The sequence below is a fragment of the Paroedura picta genome, chromosome 5, assembly GCF_049243985.1.
Source record: "Paroedura picta isolate Pp20150507F chromosome 5, Ppicta_v3.0, whole genome shotgun sequence".
Lineage (NCBI taxonomy): Eukaryota > Metazoa > Chordata > Lepidosauria > Squamata > Gekkonidae > Paroedura > Paroedura picta.
Genome location: NC_135373.1, coordinates 82,343,030 through 82,358,903, shown reverse-complemented (window position 1 = coordinate 82,358,903; position 15,874 = coordinate 82,343,030). Strand labels below are relative to the sequence as shown.

Genomic DNA, 15,874 nt, shown 5'->3' with positions numbered 1-15,874 from the left:
CAGCCAGCAAAAACTTTGTTTGCTTGGCATATCCTTGGTAATAATTATTGTCCCTCTTCTCTGGTTCTGGCATTGTGTATTTTTATTGAATTTTTAATTTTAATATGTTATGTTCATCGCCATGAGGAGCCTAACTGGTAGAAAGGCAGCATAATTGTTTTTAATTAATTAGTAGGCGGACATGAGTTGCTTTCTCCCTGTGGGATCTCTGTTATTTGGAAAACTGGTGGCCACTGTCACAGCAACCCTCAAGACTGAGCTGCACATCATGTTAAGTGATCCCATATATTCCTGTTTAAACATCAAGCTAGATCAGTCACAAAATCAAGCAGCAGTTAGCAACAAGTTTGTGTTCTACCTTCTGGTATATCAAGCCATCATTGCTGGTTGACTTGTAATAGATAGCTGCCTGCTGCAGGGAATCTAGGTAGTTTAGTTATTGCTAGTTTCTTCCATTGGTGGAAGAAAGACATTACGGTCACTCTCTGATCTTCTATTATATGGATAACAATGGTATATTTAAAGCAAATTGCTATCTGACATGATAAATCTCAACGTTATGATTTGTTACTTAAAAGAACTTTACTGCTGCTGCGCAGTTATATCACTTTATGGTACTGAAGATAAATGCATATGAAAGAAATTTAAACCACACAACATGAAATAAGACTGTCCGTTCCCAAAATACTTTTATTCACAGAACTAAAAAACAACAAATAAAAAAGGCTGGTATCTGCAATTCATACAGAACACAAAAACTGTAAAATGTATCATCTGCCAGGTGTTACCTATGTAAACCCAACAGCGACTCTTCTTTATCCAACAGACACACTATCAGATGATCCTGACAATGCTGAACAGAGAGTCACATGAAACTTGCAGTGCCATTGTAGTTTAAGTCCACTAAAATCAGGAAACATAATCTTTGCTTGGGATGGCACTGTTACTTTACTAACCTATGCTACCAAAGACGACTCTTATCTAGGTCAATGGCTGAGTAGCTCATGAAGTGAACAAACAATCTGACCATCAACTACATGGAGAGATTTCACATACGGCTCTTTACCTCAAATGCAATTTAGAGTATTTTTTTCAGTTCTGAGGTAGTTGTACGATTTAAAATACGAGTTAAAACATCTTTAATTTCAACTATGAAAATAGTACTTAAAAAGAAATGGCACATATTGTTTCCCCTTAAAAAGAAATGCCTAAGCCCCTTATATACAGTTGCTGCTACGAAATCTGTATCAGTTCCATGATCACCTCTTTGTTTTATATATTATATCTCTTTGGACTGATCATCATCTTCAAGTTTCCGGATTTCATTTTTCAAACAGTTTATAGTTTCACGACTTGCTTTTAATCTTTCTTTAAGTTCAGCAATCTCAAAACTGGTTTTCTTTTTGGCAGCTTCTAGCTTCTCCCGAGTTTTTACTTCTACATTGGCAACTGAATGAAAAACAAGTTATGCTTAAAAATCATATTTTAAGAACCTTAGCATTTCTATAAAGCCAGATTGCAGACATGGTCATTTTTCATAGTAACAGCAATTTCATGCAGAGTTATGAATCTGGCTGTTTATTTTCATTATATTATTAGTTTTCCCCCCCAAAATGTATGACACATTGCTTTACAAACTTTGCAATTTGACTTACATTCTGTTTCATGCTTATAAGCACCAAGTGTTAATTGACGAGATGTAGTCAAGAGTTGCTGCATCATTGCAGTAGGATCCTGAAAAATCTAAAGGAGAAAAAAAAAAACCTTATTTTTATCCTATGCTAAGCAAAGCAACTTTTTCATTATCCTTTGTTTTCTTACCATCTCATCATAGAATTCAGAAACTACAGTTTTTTTCCCCAGGATTGCATTAGTATCAGACTGAAACAACTTCAGCAAATGGTACAAGGTCACCTATGCAAAAGACAGAAATGAATTATTTAACATATATTGACATTATTGAAGCTTTGTGACAAGCAGAGTGATTGAAAGTAGAGAAGTATTCAAAGAAAAATATTGTTGGACTGCACAGGATCTACTTAATCCAGTTAGCTGGATGATCAAAGAGCGCTTGTACCATAAAGCCCTCAAGACTTTGTTTTCTGTCTTTGTAACAGTTGTTTTTCTCCAAATGCAGTTGATCCATTATGAAGATAATGCTTTCAAGTTTGCATGTTTCACAATGCTAGCTAATCAGAACTGTCACACACTTCTATCACATTATTGTACTCACCTTGAAGCAACAGACATGGAGCATATAATTTAAAAAAAAATATTTTCCCCATTAAATAAGAATTTTTTTCTCATTTTCAAATATCATAATTCCTTTTCCCCTACCCAACTAGATATAAAATTTGGCTACATATCACATACACCAGCTCAACATTGGATTTAATAATTTTTTAAAAACCCAGAAATTACAATAAAAAAATAAAAATAAAAATAATTACACAAATAATGTTACTTATGTACATCAGCTCTTGAAACCATTGACCCACTCTGACCCAACATATAGTAACTAAAAACCAAGAAGAAGAGTTGGTTCTTATATGCCGCTTTTCCCTACCCGAAGGAGGCTCAAAGCGGCTTACAGTCGCCTTCCCATTCCTCTCCCCACAACAGACACCCTGTGGGGTGGGTGAGGCTGAGAGAGCCCTGATATCACTGCCCGGTCAGAACAGTTTTATCAGTGCTGTGGCGAGCCCAAGGTCACCCAGCTGGCTGCATGTGGGGGAGCGCAGATTTGAACCTGGCATGCCAGATCAGAAGTCCACACTCCTAACTACTACACCAAACTGGCTGAACCAAGTCCTTCCCAAAACATATACTAGACCAGTGGTTCTCAAGCGCTCTGATGTTGCGACCCAAACTGCGGTGGTGGCAGCATGTGCATGCATACAGGCAGCATGCACATGTGTGCGCGCATGTGCACAACGGTCAGGCAGCGTGGAGGCAGCCATTGCAATGACTCTGCTGCCACCACCTGCCACTTCTGCCACCCCCGGCCGCCACAGCAGCAACCAACCTGGAGACCCCAAAGAAGGGGCCAGGTAACCCCAAATGGGGTTGCGACCCTAGGTTGAGAACCACTGTGCTAGACTATCTCATGCCAAGCTTGCGGACATTTAATAATTGCTTGCAATACAGAATTTAAGTAGAATGCATCTAATGTTCTCATAAAGAAAAAAAATGCACTACTCAAATAGTCTCTTGCGCAAACAACTATTCAAGAAAGACACCCATTTCTTTATGGGCTCTACAATTAAATATGTCATTTGGGTTACAATACTTACAGGTCTCTCATTCGGATCAATAAAAAATATTTTAATTATAATTTCAAATTCACCCCATCCAGTTTCAGTGATTTCATATGGTGGTTTAGTAACAACTAAAAGAGAAGAACAGTAATTGTAAGTGTACATACAAGTAATAGAAATCTGGTATTCCCATTAATTACTAATTAATTAAACATAAATCATACCTCTTAATGGATTTCCATAGCTTTCATGCAGCTTAAACTGAATTTTCTTTACATAAGCAGACATATCCTAGAACAAATATTGCCACCAATTACTTAAAGCAAATATTTTATAATGTCCATTGTTCTTTCCTAGTTCCCATTACCCCACAGTCTTGATTTGTTTAGATAGAATTAGTAGTTTTTAAGTTTCTGGTTCTTGCAATATGTGTGTGATCTGTCTGATTTTTCCTAAGATGCTTCTTAAACTATCATCCTGTCTGAAGGTGAATGAAGCCCTTTCTAATAAAAGCATTTCAGCCAATTTGAGTTTCCAGCCAGCTAACTTTAGACTGCAGTACTTACCAGCGTCTTCCCTGTAATATCTGCCAAGCAATCATCCCCTTATTTATTGTTGTACACAATTCCCCATTTTGGAGCTACTAAGATAATTTCAAATTAGACTACTGCTAGAAGAGCCAAACAATCAGCCACAAGGGAAGTTCTGCATGCAGAATACATCTTCCTATCCTTCCATTCCTGTTCTAATCTAGCCCTGAAGAGACTCCTGAGAGTGAGGTCACATTACAAAAAGGCAGGGCATGCAGTGTAGGGTCTCAGCAAAAAAATTTCCTCTTAAGGAAGTGCCTTTCCACTCAAGGAAGAAGGAGGCTCAAAAGATACCAGCCTCATAATAAAGCACATATCAGAATAAAAATCTAAATGTTTATGCATTTGATTTGAAATATTTTTGCCTACCTCATTTCTATAAGGTTTAACATAAACTGTCCACTGATGTGTGTGTCCATCCTCTTCCCGTTTCTTCCCAAAATAGCGTGCAACATTTCCATAAACTATAGGTTTCACAATAGTTACACCCTTTGAATAAGATACACACAAAAAAAACATTTCAGAATTCAACTTGCTATAAAAACTGACATTTCACTGAATATGCTTTCCAGTACTTTGAAGCTAATTCTTTCTTCCATTATATAGTAAAAAACCCTATATTCCCTTGACAAGATAATATAAAGTCTCAGAGCCAGAAAGACTTATACTCTTCAATATTAACAAAGTGTAAGAAGAGTGGAATGTGTACTTAAAAAAATATGTGGCAAGAATTATAAATTGTGAAATAATTTGAAACACAAAATTTAGGTCTGAAATTACAATTGTTATTTCTGAAAACCAAATAAGATAAGTTTAGGGAAGATAAACTGATTGAAAAAGAGAACATTAAAAGAAAACTGAAATAGTTTAATTTAAAAACAGAATCCAAGGAGCCCAAGCCTACATGTATATATTCAGTCAATTATAATAGATATTTAAAGCTTTCATTTAAGCTTATACTAAGATGCACATGCATCAATTCAGAACTGTACTATTTCAAACAAGATCCTATCTGTATGTATTTCTGCATCATCCTCTGGTATTGTTTCAAAGCAGTGCCCAGTAATGTACATTAAAACACAAAGTAAAATGCAATGCTAGAAACAAATATGACACAAAATGCTGTATTGCAACTTAACTAATCATTTATGGCTTGCACAGGATTAACCCTTCCAGCAAAACTTACACTGAATGGGCAACAGTTAAGCGAGGGAAGGGCAGAGTTTGGGGAAGGGCTATAATGTCATCGAACTCCTCTGCCAAACCTGTTTGTGTTTACTAAGAGAACTCATCTCTCTAGGTGAGATTCCGGGTAATCTCCCAGTCCCGGGTGGAGGAAGGCAACCATAGGCGTTCTAATTGTTCCAGTTGTTGTTATACTGTTATATTGATTTTGATAGTGTTCTATGTGAATGTTCAAAAATGTTTTATGTAAACCGCCCAGAGCCATAGGGAAGGGCAGTATGTACGTATGTATGTATGTATAAATAAATAGCTCTAAAAGATGACGGTGCCCGGTCACGCAGTTGCCTTCGGGAGTGCAAGGGAAAAGCCGCTCTCCCTTCCCTCCCGAGAACACGCTTGGTCTTGCGCTTGTCCCTCAAAGCAGCCGTCAGGCGACCTACTCCCCGCCCTGCCCCGGCCCCGGCCCCGGCCCCGGCCCCGGCCCCGGCCCCGGCCCCGGCCCCGGCCCCGGCCCCGGCCCCGGCCCGAAGGACGCTCGCACCTTCACTCTCCCTCCGGAGTCAGGCCCAAACTCAGCCATTCTCTTGAACATATTGCTCTGGAAGGGAAGGCTCCTCCTCACGCCGCTCGAGAGCAGCCAGGCCGCCCTAAGGCAAGTCCTCCCCCATCTGTCGTCTCGGGGCGCCAGGACAGGAACCAACGGCTGCGTCTGCCGGCCTTTCCCACAGCGACTCCGCCACCACCCCTCCCTTCGCGGGGCGCCTGAGCCACTTCCGGCCAAGGAGAGGAGCGCGATTTGCGGCCTTCACGGGGGGCGGGGAAAGGGCTGCGTCACGTGCGTGGTCTCGCGACAGCGATTCAAGGCGCCCTGACGCCTGCGATGTTGTGGAGTATTTCCTGTTGAACGCGAAGGGGTTTCTTCTTAGGGAACAGAGCGGGGGGGGGGGGCTCCTGCAGATTTAGCAGTCCGCTGCAAGGCCTCTGAAGCCAGTCTCAAGCTGCATCCCCACACCCACCTAGCCAATGTGCAGCCCCTGGAGATGTCTTTCTGTGAGACTGCAGCCCCCCTGGCAAGTAGTGGCTGGAAATCTAGGATTACATCTCCAAGTAGAACAGCTTGAGTCCAGCGGTATTATTAATACCAAAAAAGTTTTCTTCAAGGCATACTACGCTTTCATGTGCACGCGCACTTCGTGTGATACCTGAAACATCTCCAAGTGATGGAGATCTGTTCACCTGAGAATGGCTGCTTGGGAAGGAGCACTATATGGCCTTATCACCCCAAGATATTTCTCATCCTATAGCTTGCAACCCCATTAGTAAATCATGCTGAGCTCATCAACCGAGCCAACATTGGAGGAAGACAAGACAGCACGGTGACTGTTTCATAATTCACAGCTTCCTAACAAATGGAGTCTGTCCTCTTTCGTTGCTCCCAGCTCTAGGTTTGTCTGCCCAGCCAGAGTGTGCAAATGGACAGGGCTATCGAAAGACAAACCACCCTTTCCCTTTTATTTTCCCTTTTCTCATTCATTTCTCCTTCCACCTAGTTTATGTACTCCATCCCCCTTATTTGGAAGTCTCGAGCTCAGCTCCTCATCCCTAAACGTCCTTGGCCATTTGCAATGTACTTGTATGGTAGCAAAATATTTAATATTATAAACAAAAAGGGATCTAACAATGTAGGATGCTCTTCGCCCTTTATGTGCATGTTAATAGAACATTATTGTTTGTAGGGGTTATACGTGGGGGAGATCTATAATCCTTTGTAGTCTTTGCTACATGACACCATCTTTTTAATGCCAGAAAAATTCATCCTAGTATTTTTCAAGCAGTGCCACTACATAATAGCTTGCCCCTGCTTTAGACATAAAGTTCCAAGAGTAAGAGATTTCTTACTGATTTACTTACTAAAGAATTATTTTGAGATGCATTTTTTGTGAACTAGAGCTCACCATCAGGCAGCTTTAGCTACATTTTTAATGATTTCTTAAATTATTTCATTTTGAATTATATAATATTGTGTTCTATTATTTTGATGTTAAATGCCATGAGTCTGTTGAAAATGGTGGGATATAAAAATAAACTATAGCTATAGAGAGTAGTAATGACAGGCACAGGCTGAGCAAATGGAGTAGTTTGCTGGCAGGGGGATCATGGGAATTGTAGTCCATGGACATCTGGAGGACCACAGGTTGACTACCCCTGATATAGAGGGTGTCTGGGACAGGTACAGCTTGTCTGGAAATTGGAAAGCCGCAACCTCTTGCACAAATGCCATGGTTTCTATAGATACAAGGGACTCCCCTGATCAGCGCTCATAATAGTTGTGCCCTGCATAGTACAGCAGGGGGTTGGACTAGGATGACCAATGAAGTCCCATCCAACTCTATTATTCTATGATTCTATGAAAGATGAGTGATCAGTTCTCCAATAATTTCCTACAGGCTTAAGAACACTCCCACTTAGCTCTTGGGGAAAGCAGCAGTGCACCTCAAGAAACAGCAGCTTCTGAGGGTCAACTTTGAGACATTACATTCCTGCTAAGCTTCCCCCCCCCCCAAAAAAAATGTCACACACCTCAGTATAATAAACGAAGTGCAGTAATGTTAAATTACTAAATTCAGAGGTTGTGCAGATGGAATACTAATGTCTGGTGCTTCTAAAATGCTGGAACCACTGTCGGTAAAATGACTAGTCCATTTTGTATCAAGAGAGTTCATCAATGTAGAGCACTTTTCAATTAAAATAACAGCTTAATATTTTATCAGATTACCAATTCATACCTCTAATGGTGAAACAATGACAAAAGCTTCCAAGGCATAATGGTTGCATAAAAGTATGGTTTATTTTTCTTCAATACAATAGAACTTCTTTTGCAGTTTAAAAATGCAACTAATAGTTGGACAGCATATTCTTAAATCACCTAAGGGCTAGAAAGAAAGGTAATATAATCAAAGGATTAAAAGTATAGATATTGAAAGTTTTGATGAACCACATTTAGGGAAAGATTAGGCCTTTTAAGTCATATGCGATCCCTCTTACCTTGCAAAGACATCAGTGTCCAGAAACTCCACTGTATAAATTAATCTTTAGGCCACCAGTTCAGAAAGCTGTTAAAAAAATAAATTCCTCCCCCAATAATCTTTAATGTAGCATCTATGCAGTTTAAGGTATTCAAGATGCTAGGCTAGGGCCCCCCAACCTTTTTGAGCTTGCAGACACATTTGAACTTCTGACACATCATAGTAGGTGCAGCCACAAAATGGATGCTGGGGGCAGAGCCAGCTTACTTTCAGCCACACATAACAATCTTTGGAGTAGCGATCAAAGCAACTTTAAAAAAATCTGAACAGCCAATCATAGCTCCAAAAGCGTATTAGAACACTTGCTGGTAGGGAAAAAAATTGGCCCTGCCCACTGTATAAAAAAGAAAACTGATGGGCACCAACATAGTACCACATTGAGGACCCCTGTACTAGGCAAGACAGTAAAAATCAAACTCAGATCATGTGAAAACCTCTTAGGGAAAGTAGCTTGTTTCATGAGTGTTCCTCAATAAAAAAATTGACAAAGATAGAAAATATTAGAAAGTCAAAATTATTTGTGAAATTATTCAGCAGGTCTCATCAGTTACACTAAACATATCAAAGTAGAATGCAAATGTGTTACTGTAGTACAAAAATAACTTCCAGTTAGCTATATACAGTATACTTCCTTCAGTGGTGACTGAGATCAGTTGCTGTTTCAGTCAGAGCTTTAGAAGATGGTGCTTAACATAATGATTCTGCAAAGAGGAAATTATTTGAATGCTATGATTTGCAGTCATTTTATTAAGGACAAAACAAGAAATGCTCAAAAATGAGCAGAATTCCAAGCATTCAGCATTACAGGTTAACATTCTGAATATGGAATATGCATCTGGATAATTTTAGTTCAAAACCTGGATGACCGTGGGGGGGGATTAAATATGTAGACTGTAAAAACAAAAAAGGTATTTGGTTTTATATCCTCTGAGTTTACAATTGGATCTTAAGAGGGGGGAAATAAAGTCATAATTAAACTTTTTAAAAAATATGCGTTTACATGGACACAATGGCATTACTTCAGTGGACAAACCCAGAGTTAAACAACTTCAAGGAGAGAAATCATTGAAATGAAATAGAGAAGTATACATAGGTTTTTTAGACTCATGGGTGTGATTGTTCCAATGCTGTTAAAAATTGGGAACATCATCTAAGATATGTTTGGCATGCTTGTAAAAACACCTGATTTGCTCTTAGAAATCAATATTGCTGTTGCTCACCCCATCAGGAATTTTGAATATTTTTATTTCAAGAACTCTACAGTTTTTTCTACTGACTTCCTTCCAAGACTTTATTTCACAAACAATTGAAATCTTATTAAAATGAACATGTTACATTAGAACATTAAAAGCTGCATTTTAAGGCTGTCTGTTCTGCACAGCATTCTATACCAGCCAAGTAAACAATGTGACTAAAAGCCTATATATAAAACTTGGAAAGTATGGTTATTGTACATGAGTGAAAAATGAAGTAGTCCAGTATTACATGGCATTTAAAAGCTAAATCAATACATACATGTAAAAAATGCAAAACTTATCTGATGGGGAAAATGCTAGAGTATGCAACTTAACCAGACTTGTCATTAAGTTATCTAACAATGAGCTTCAACATTTCCAAACTAACCATAATTCCTACTCAAAATCACTCCAAAGCCTAAATATAAAGTATCATGTAATAAATGGACAATGCAACATTCATTTAGGCCATTGGTTCCAAAGTCCTCTCCCACACACTCATGAACACAGACCTCTTTCCTGATGTCATGTTTATAGCAAATTCAAAACACACTATATTGCCTACACTTTTTTGTTGTTATGGTGGCCTTATTTTTACTCTGGAAAAAAATGTAAATTTTTTGTAAAAGTCATTAGTAAAAGCCACTTTGAGTCCTCACTGGGGAAAAAGACTGATGGTGAGAGAGAGAAGCAAGCAATGAAAAATCCCATGGCCAGGAGTAAGCAGCAAGCTTTTCCTGGAAATCTAGAGTCTGGGAAAGGTAAAATCTGATGGGAAAGAACTCAGCTGGAATATGATTCCATTCAGCTCACCTTCTGAAGCTGTTTTCTTCAGGAAGCTAAGCAGGGTTGGTCAGCCCTGGGATGGGAGACCACCAAGGAAGTCCACAGTCACTACTAACCAGAGGCTACTACCAACTTTAGTATGTCTCTCACTAGGAAAATGCAGCCGCAGCAAGTTCAGACTGCTGCCCTCCCTACTGCCCCAAAGTCCTTTACCGCCCCCCTGGATCCTTTCACTGCCCTCGGGGGGGGGGGCATACCACCCACTTTGGGAACCTCTTATTTAGGCCATCAAATTTCAATTGTACTATATTATAGCAAGTTATTAGAGCAGTTAAAAATAGGAATGAATGCAGAAGGCAGCACATATTTCTCCAGTAGGCAATTTGAAACTTAGTAAAGAATTAAGAAACACAACACAGCCCATAAATGCTATCATTTTTACTTATGAATGCCTATATACAGCATTACTGGGTAGTTTCTTGCAAGTTATTTTTCCCTAACAGAAACAAATTAAATACAGTTTATCATCAACATACAATTCAGTAGCAGCCAAGGTATTTTCCAGATTTTAGTTTATTGTCTCATGTATGTATGATACTATCTCCCAACGGAGCTCAGGAAAATTCTTAGCAATGTTTACTAGCCTGGAGGTATTCAGATTTTTTATCAAGACCTAATCATAAGTGGAATGCCTTCTTCTTCTGAAATTTTCTTCTGTGTGCCTAAAAAATCTTTGGACTTTAAAAAAGTATTGAAAAACATTACTCCAAAGACAGCTAATCAGGATTACTTAGTACTATACTTGTTATAAAAGTTCAGCCTGCACATATAAAAAAACTACAAAATAATTTATAAGATTTTTGGGAAGCAGACCCATTGCCAGCAATGGTAATTCTCTTAAAGACAAAATGTAGAATAATTTGCAGTCCAAAGTATCTCCCTTGTTCAATGGTAACATGTATGTTAAAAAATTAATTATGGTTCCTGAATATTTGAAGTGATTGTTTAAATGAAAACTTCACTGCACATATACATCTAACTTACCTCTAGTTTCTTCAAGGTTTAGCACCTTAATCCAGGTTCATCACACACACACACCCAGCAATAATTAGAAGCAGTACTATATTGGACTTCTCATAATTGGGTTAATCACCTACTCTAAATGGATAAACAATTCCAGAGTATTTCATCTATGTCCTATTTGCTGATTATGTTGAGTAATTCCAATTACTCCCGGGACCTCTACAGTCCCAGCCACCTGTTACAAAGAAAGAAATGCTTATACATGCATTATCACTTTAGGCCAGGGTAAAAAAATAGTTGAACCAGGAGTTCCTGGTTTTGTCTTTGATTCATTTCACTTTTCGGACATCCTTCAGTGCACAAACAAGCCAGAGGCTAAAGTGAGTTTCATCCCTATTTAGCAAATTCAAAATCCATCCTCAAATAGTATTCTTACAAGTTAATCTTCACATTCTAAGCATGATAAATCAACATAACCTAGTCACAAAGCAGGACTGAACTGTAAGAGAGCACAAATATATACAAAAATAAAAAAGCAGTTTCATATTAAAAGGTTAATCATTTAAAACGTTCAAATACTGAACAATTCACATACCAGGTACACAATTCAGAGGAAAAAAGCAATAGTCAGAACCTGGGTAAACCAACTGCAGTGGCCTTAGCGGTGCAAATAATAAAAGGCAGATAATTGCAATTCTAGAAGCCTTTAGTTGTATGAAAGACACCGCCTTCTAAAACAATAATTTGAGGGCTTCCAATTGTAGCAAAACCATGAACTTTCACACATTATGGTCTGAGTCCAATGATGGAAAAGACTAAAGGGAGGCTTCTCTGAAAACTAGAAAATAGGTACACGATATCAAAGGTTACAAAAAGGCACAAAGCTGTAAAATGTGCCAAAATCATGTCTCAGACTCCTGCAAGATTTCTTTCCTAGATACGCTTGTTTATGTGTATGAAGGATGGTTACAAGTTAAAGGTAAAGGTATCCCCTGTGCAAGCACCAGGTCATGCCTGACCCTTGGGGTGACGCCCTCTAGCGTTTTCTTGGCAGACTCAATACGAGGTGGTTTGCCAGTGCCTTCCCCAGTCATTACCGTTTACCCCCCAGCAAGCTAGGTACTCATTTTACCGACCTCGGAAGGATGGAAGGCTGAGTCAACCTTGAGCCGGCTGTTGGGATTGAACTCCCAGCCTCATGGGCAGAGCTTTCAGACATTTCTGCTGCCTTACCACTCTGCGCTACAAGAGGCTCTTTTTGGTTACAAGTTACACCAGGTTAATTAAAATTTTTCCTTACAGGTTTTTACACATTAAGCACAACTCTGTATTATGCTAGAGATCGTGGCTCAGAAATTTCAACAATGTAGCAGTTGTTACATTAGCCAGGAACTGTGACAACAGCACACAGGAAAGATTTTACACATCATTTGAAGTTTAATGAAGATGGATTTTTTTTCCATTGCCATTTTCTGAAGAGCCACCTAGGTCTCAAAACAAATTATGGTTAGAAAGGCCTTTGGGATTTTTACTTTGACCACTCTCCAGATGACTATATTGTTTGGATTTAGTTGCTTTTGTAAAATTTAGAACGCTTGGTTTCTTCCTCATATCAACCTGCATCAATGGGACATGTTATCTTTCTATGTTCTGCTGATCCTTTAAGAATACACACCCAATCAATATATAATTTTGGCTGATGCAGTTGGCTCTTTCTTTGGTTTCTTTGTTATCAAGACTGCATATGCAAATTTAAATCTATGCCTTTATGGATTCATACTGCGAGTTTGTTAACTTTTCCTGGTATTTTTTTCATATATTTTGATTTTGTACCTGTAATCCCACTAACTAGTTTGTATTTCATGCATAGTAATTCTTACTATAGTAGCTGCCTCTTCCCGCACAGAGGTTTGGGGCAGTTCACAATACGCAGTTTATAATTCTTTTGGTGTTGTTGGTTTTCTGTCTTACAGATTAGCAAGGTTGCATATTAGATACAGCAGAATAGTTCTGAAGAAGATAATTGCTTCAGGACAATCAGCCAACAAGCCATCATGGCTTATATTGTTTATACACTGACTGTTTTGGACTGTTTTTTTCTACTGCCTGGCTATTTACATAATTTATACACTGACCTACTTCACTTTTAATACAGTTTGGGGATTTTTCACATCTTTTTTCTTCTCGATAATGCAGATCAAGAAATAACAGAAAAGGTAGCAAAGTTCCTTCATGATGCTATAATTATTCAATTTGATTAGTATATGCTCTTATCTTTGAATTCTGCAGCATTTTTGTTGATTGTTACTTTTCTCTTTTTAATGCTAATAAAGGCAACTTGATTTGAATACAAATTTGGGATTTTTCATAGTTCACGAACAGCTTTGTGCCTTGTGATAGCCTCTGGTATGTGTACCTCTTTTTTTCTGGGTCCAATGATGCCATAACATGAGCGGAAAGCTCTTCCACGTGTATATGAAAAGAATGTGTCTGATTTCTCTGGACCTCTATCCACTGCCATTAGCTCCAAAAATCAGCACTGCCCTAAACACCATCAGGAGAGTTTTGCAGCTCTCAAGAGTGGGTTCTTCATTTACAGTTCTTATGGATCCTCACCTATTGTTTCTCATTATACATGTAAATAGGTTTTGAAGAGTGTGACTGTGACATGTTTTGTGTAAGCACATTTATCATAAACTTGCAAAGAAGGTGGGATTTCCTGTCAAGTATCTTTAATAGCAAACTCAAGCTTGGTGCAAAGAAGTTTATGACATACCTTCCTTCATGTCTTGAGTAAATATTATGTACCTCTGTTGTTTTACTGACTATTACAGACCATTGATATTCATTTAAAGTTAACATCAAACTGTAGATTCAGTTCCTGTAACTATATGAATTGTAGAGAAATAAACTTTCTTTTATAAACTGATGCCTTGAAATACTTAATTTTTTTTTAAGTATTGTACTCTGAAAACCTGGGAATTTCTGAAAGCATTTTTCCAATTAGAATATTTCAATTAGTCTGCGAACAAGCAACTTTTAAAATCAAATATATGGTATAATCGTTCATAATTTAAAAGCCCAAAGTATTTCTTTAGTTATGTTATGACAGAGATTAGACATCTTATCCAACTATTAACAATCTAAGAACATAAGGCCTTTGTGTGTTAAGGAACACATTCAAAATCTACTTCCCCTTAAACAGTTCTGAGTGTCAGTTCTGTAGTGAAATAAAAGGAAACCCATTAGAAATCTTGATTTTTAAAATAAGAAAAATGGAGGAGAGGGGGGAACACTAGTTTTCTTCAGTCATTTTTATCAATGTACAATTATGTACAAATTTGCCTGTGACAGCAGGTAAAACACTGGGAAATGTGTAAAACACTGCCCCATCATTTGCAACTGACCAATTATTTTTCCAATTGTATGTTTGAATGAACTCTTTAGTGTTGCATATTGTCGTAATCAGGCAGCAGCATACTAAAACTCAATTTCAGACTTAATTTCTTTGAAAGAAAGTTCAGCCCATCTAGATCACAAAATGTTAATCTATAGTTTTTACAGTTTTACACACCTTTCAGTGAATTAACAAGCCACCGATGCAAGAAAACTACATTTAAAAAATGAACCACTACTCTAGTAGGTGTTGGACAAAATGCCAGTTATTCAGATACAATAGGTTGATTCATATGCAAAAATATGCAATGTTTTGTTAGAGACAACACCATTAAATATTGCTGAACACAAGACACTCCCTGAGGTGTAAACATCAAATAACTTGAACAGCTTTACACATCAGCCCCATTAAACAGTTTATTACAACACTACATCTATTGTAATCAATTTGGTGCTCTTTACAGACATTATCATATGAACATTTAAACAAGAACCAACTACTATAAAAACAAGCATTTACTTGACTTCTTTCCATTGCTTGCACATTTTAATTTTCAAACATATATAACCAGTAATAAAGTTGCAAGAAGCGATACGTTTTAAATCACACAGGTTCCTTCAAATAAAACAGCTAAGCAACATAAAAATGTAAGAGAGCTACTGGTTACCATGTATGCAGATTTGCCTTATTCAGATCTATTCCTGTTCATTTTATCCATGAATCTTTACAGGCTCTGATCAATCGCATGAAGCAAACCGCTGGACAAGCCTCTTTCCATGAAGTTTCTTGTCTGTTGAGGTGTTCCTCTTCCTTCAGCTGTAATGTGTCAAAATTTGTGATGTAGATTTTTGCTAGGTCCCACAGTAAGCAAAAATTGTTGGTTTAACTACACATATACAAATCGTGCATAGACAAAGCATCTACTTGCCTGATAAGCAAACTACAATTATTTCAGGACAATTTTAGAATCATTGATTTACAGCAGTGCAGAACACCACTTAATAACTGGAAATTACAAACACCTGATGTTCAGGGAAATAACAGGAACACTTTATTTTAAAAAATCACAAAAAACCATGCTAAGGATAATGTAGTAACCAGAAAAATTTGTGACACTATTTTCAGCCATTATATTTGTTATTTTAAAAAGGATTCTTAATCTAACGTAACTTGAAGGAAATCGATATTACTCATTTCATCCATATAAAAACTAAGAAGTGAAAATAGAGGCAACCCAGAGCTAGTTCGTATGGACTTCCACAAATGTGGAACAGTCAGGCAGTTACTGCTTAGTTCATTGTATGAACAGAACCTA

The 15,874-nt window shown here is 37.9% G+C and overlaps 2 protein-coding genes across 6 annotated transcripts in view; both read right to left on the bottom strand.

Annotated features, from left to right (window-relative positions):
* Positions 1–670: 670 nt before the first annotated feature.
* YEATS4 (YEATS domain containing 4) lies at positions 671–5,820 on the bottom strand. 2 transcript variants are annotated; one of them, XM_077338779.1, is made up of 7 exons: positions 5,574–5,819; positions 4,217–4,336; positions 3,482–3,548; positions 3,294–3,388; positions 1,822–1,914; positions 1,656–1,743; positions 671–1,449 (listed from the first exon to the last, which is right to left on the bottom strand). In XM_077338779.1, exons 1-7 carry the CDS (start codon positions 5,622–5,624, stop codon positions 1,280–1,282), a joined length of 684 nt encoding a protein of 227 aa, XP_077194894.1. In that variant the 5' UTR covers positions 5,625–5,819; the 3' UTR covers positions 671–1,279. The 2 variants fall into 2 exon arrangements, with proteins under 2 accessions (XP_077194894.1, XP_077194895.1); XM_077338780.1 differs by lacking the exon at positions 4,217–4,336 and having other exon boundaries at positions 5,574–5,820.
* A 2,037-nt stretch (positions 5,821–7,857) lies between these two features.
* The window catches only part of CPSF6 (cleavage and polyadenylation specific factor 6), a 34,842-nt gene continuing 26,825 nt past the window's right edge, over positions 7,858–15,874 (bottom strand). For all 4 annotated transcript variants that reach the window (XM_077338774.1, XM_077338775.1, XM_077338776.1 and 1 more), the window contains one exon: positions 7,858–15,375. The gene's annotated coding sequence lies outside the window, so the exon portion shown is untranslated. The remainder of the gene's footprint in view (positions 15,376–15,874) is intronic.

Excerpts from the sequence above, each read along its gene's own strand:
- YEATS4 (XM_077338779.1), bottom strand. The coding sequence starts at position 5,624 with ATGTTCAAGAGAATGGCTGAGTTTGGGCCTGACTCCGGAGGGAGAGTG. Across the intron at positions 1,744-1,821 it reads CTGAATTCTATGATGAGATG|ATTTTTCAGGATCCTACTGC; the intron begins GTAAGAAAACAA and ends TTTCTCCTTTAG. Across the intron at positions 1,450-1,655 it reads TTATAAGCATGAAACAGAAT|TTGCCAATGTAGAAGTAAAA; the intron begins GTAAGTCAAATT and ends TTTTTCATTCAG.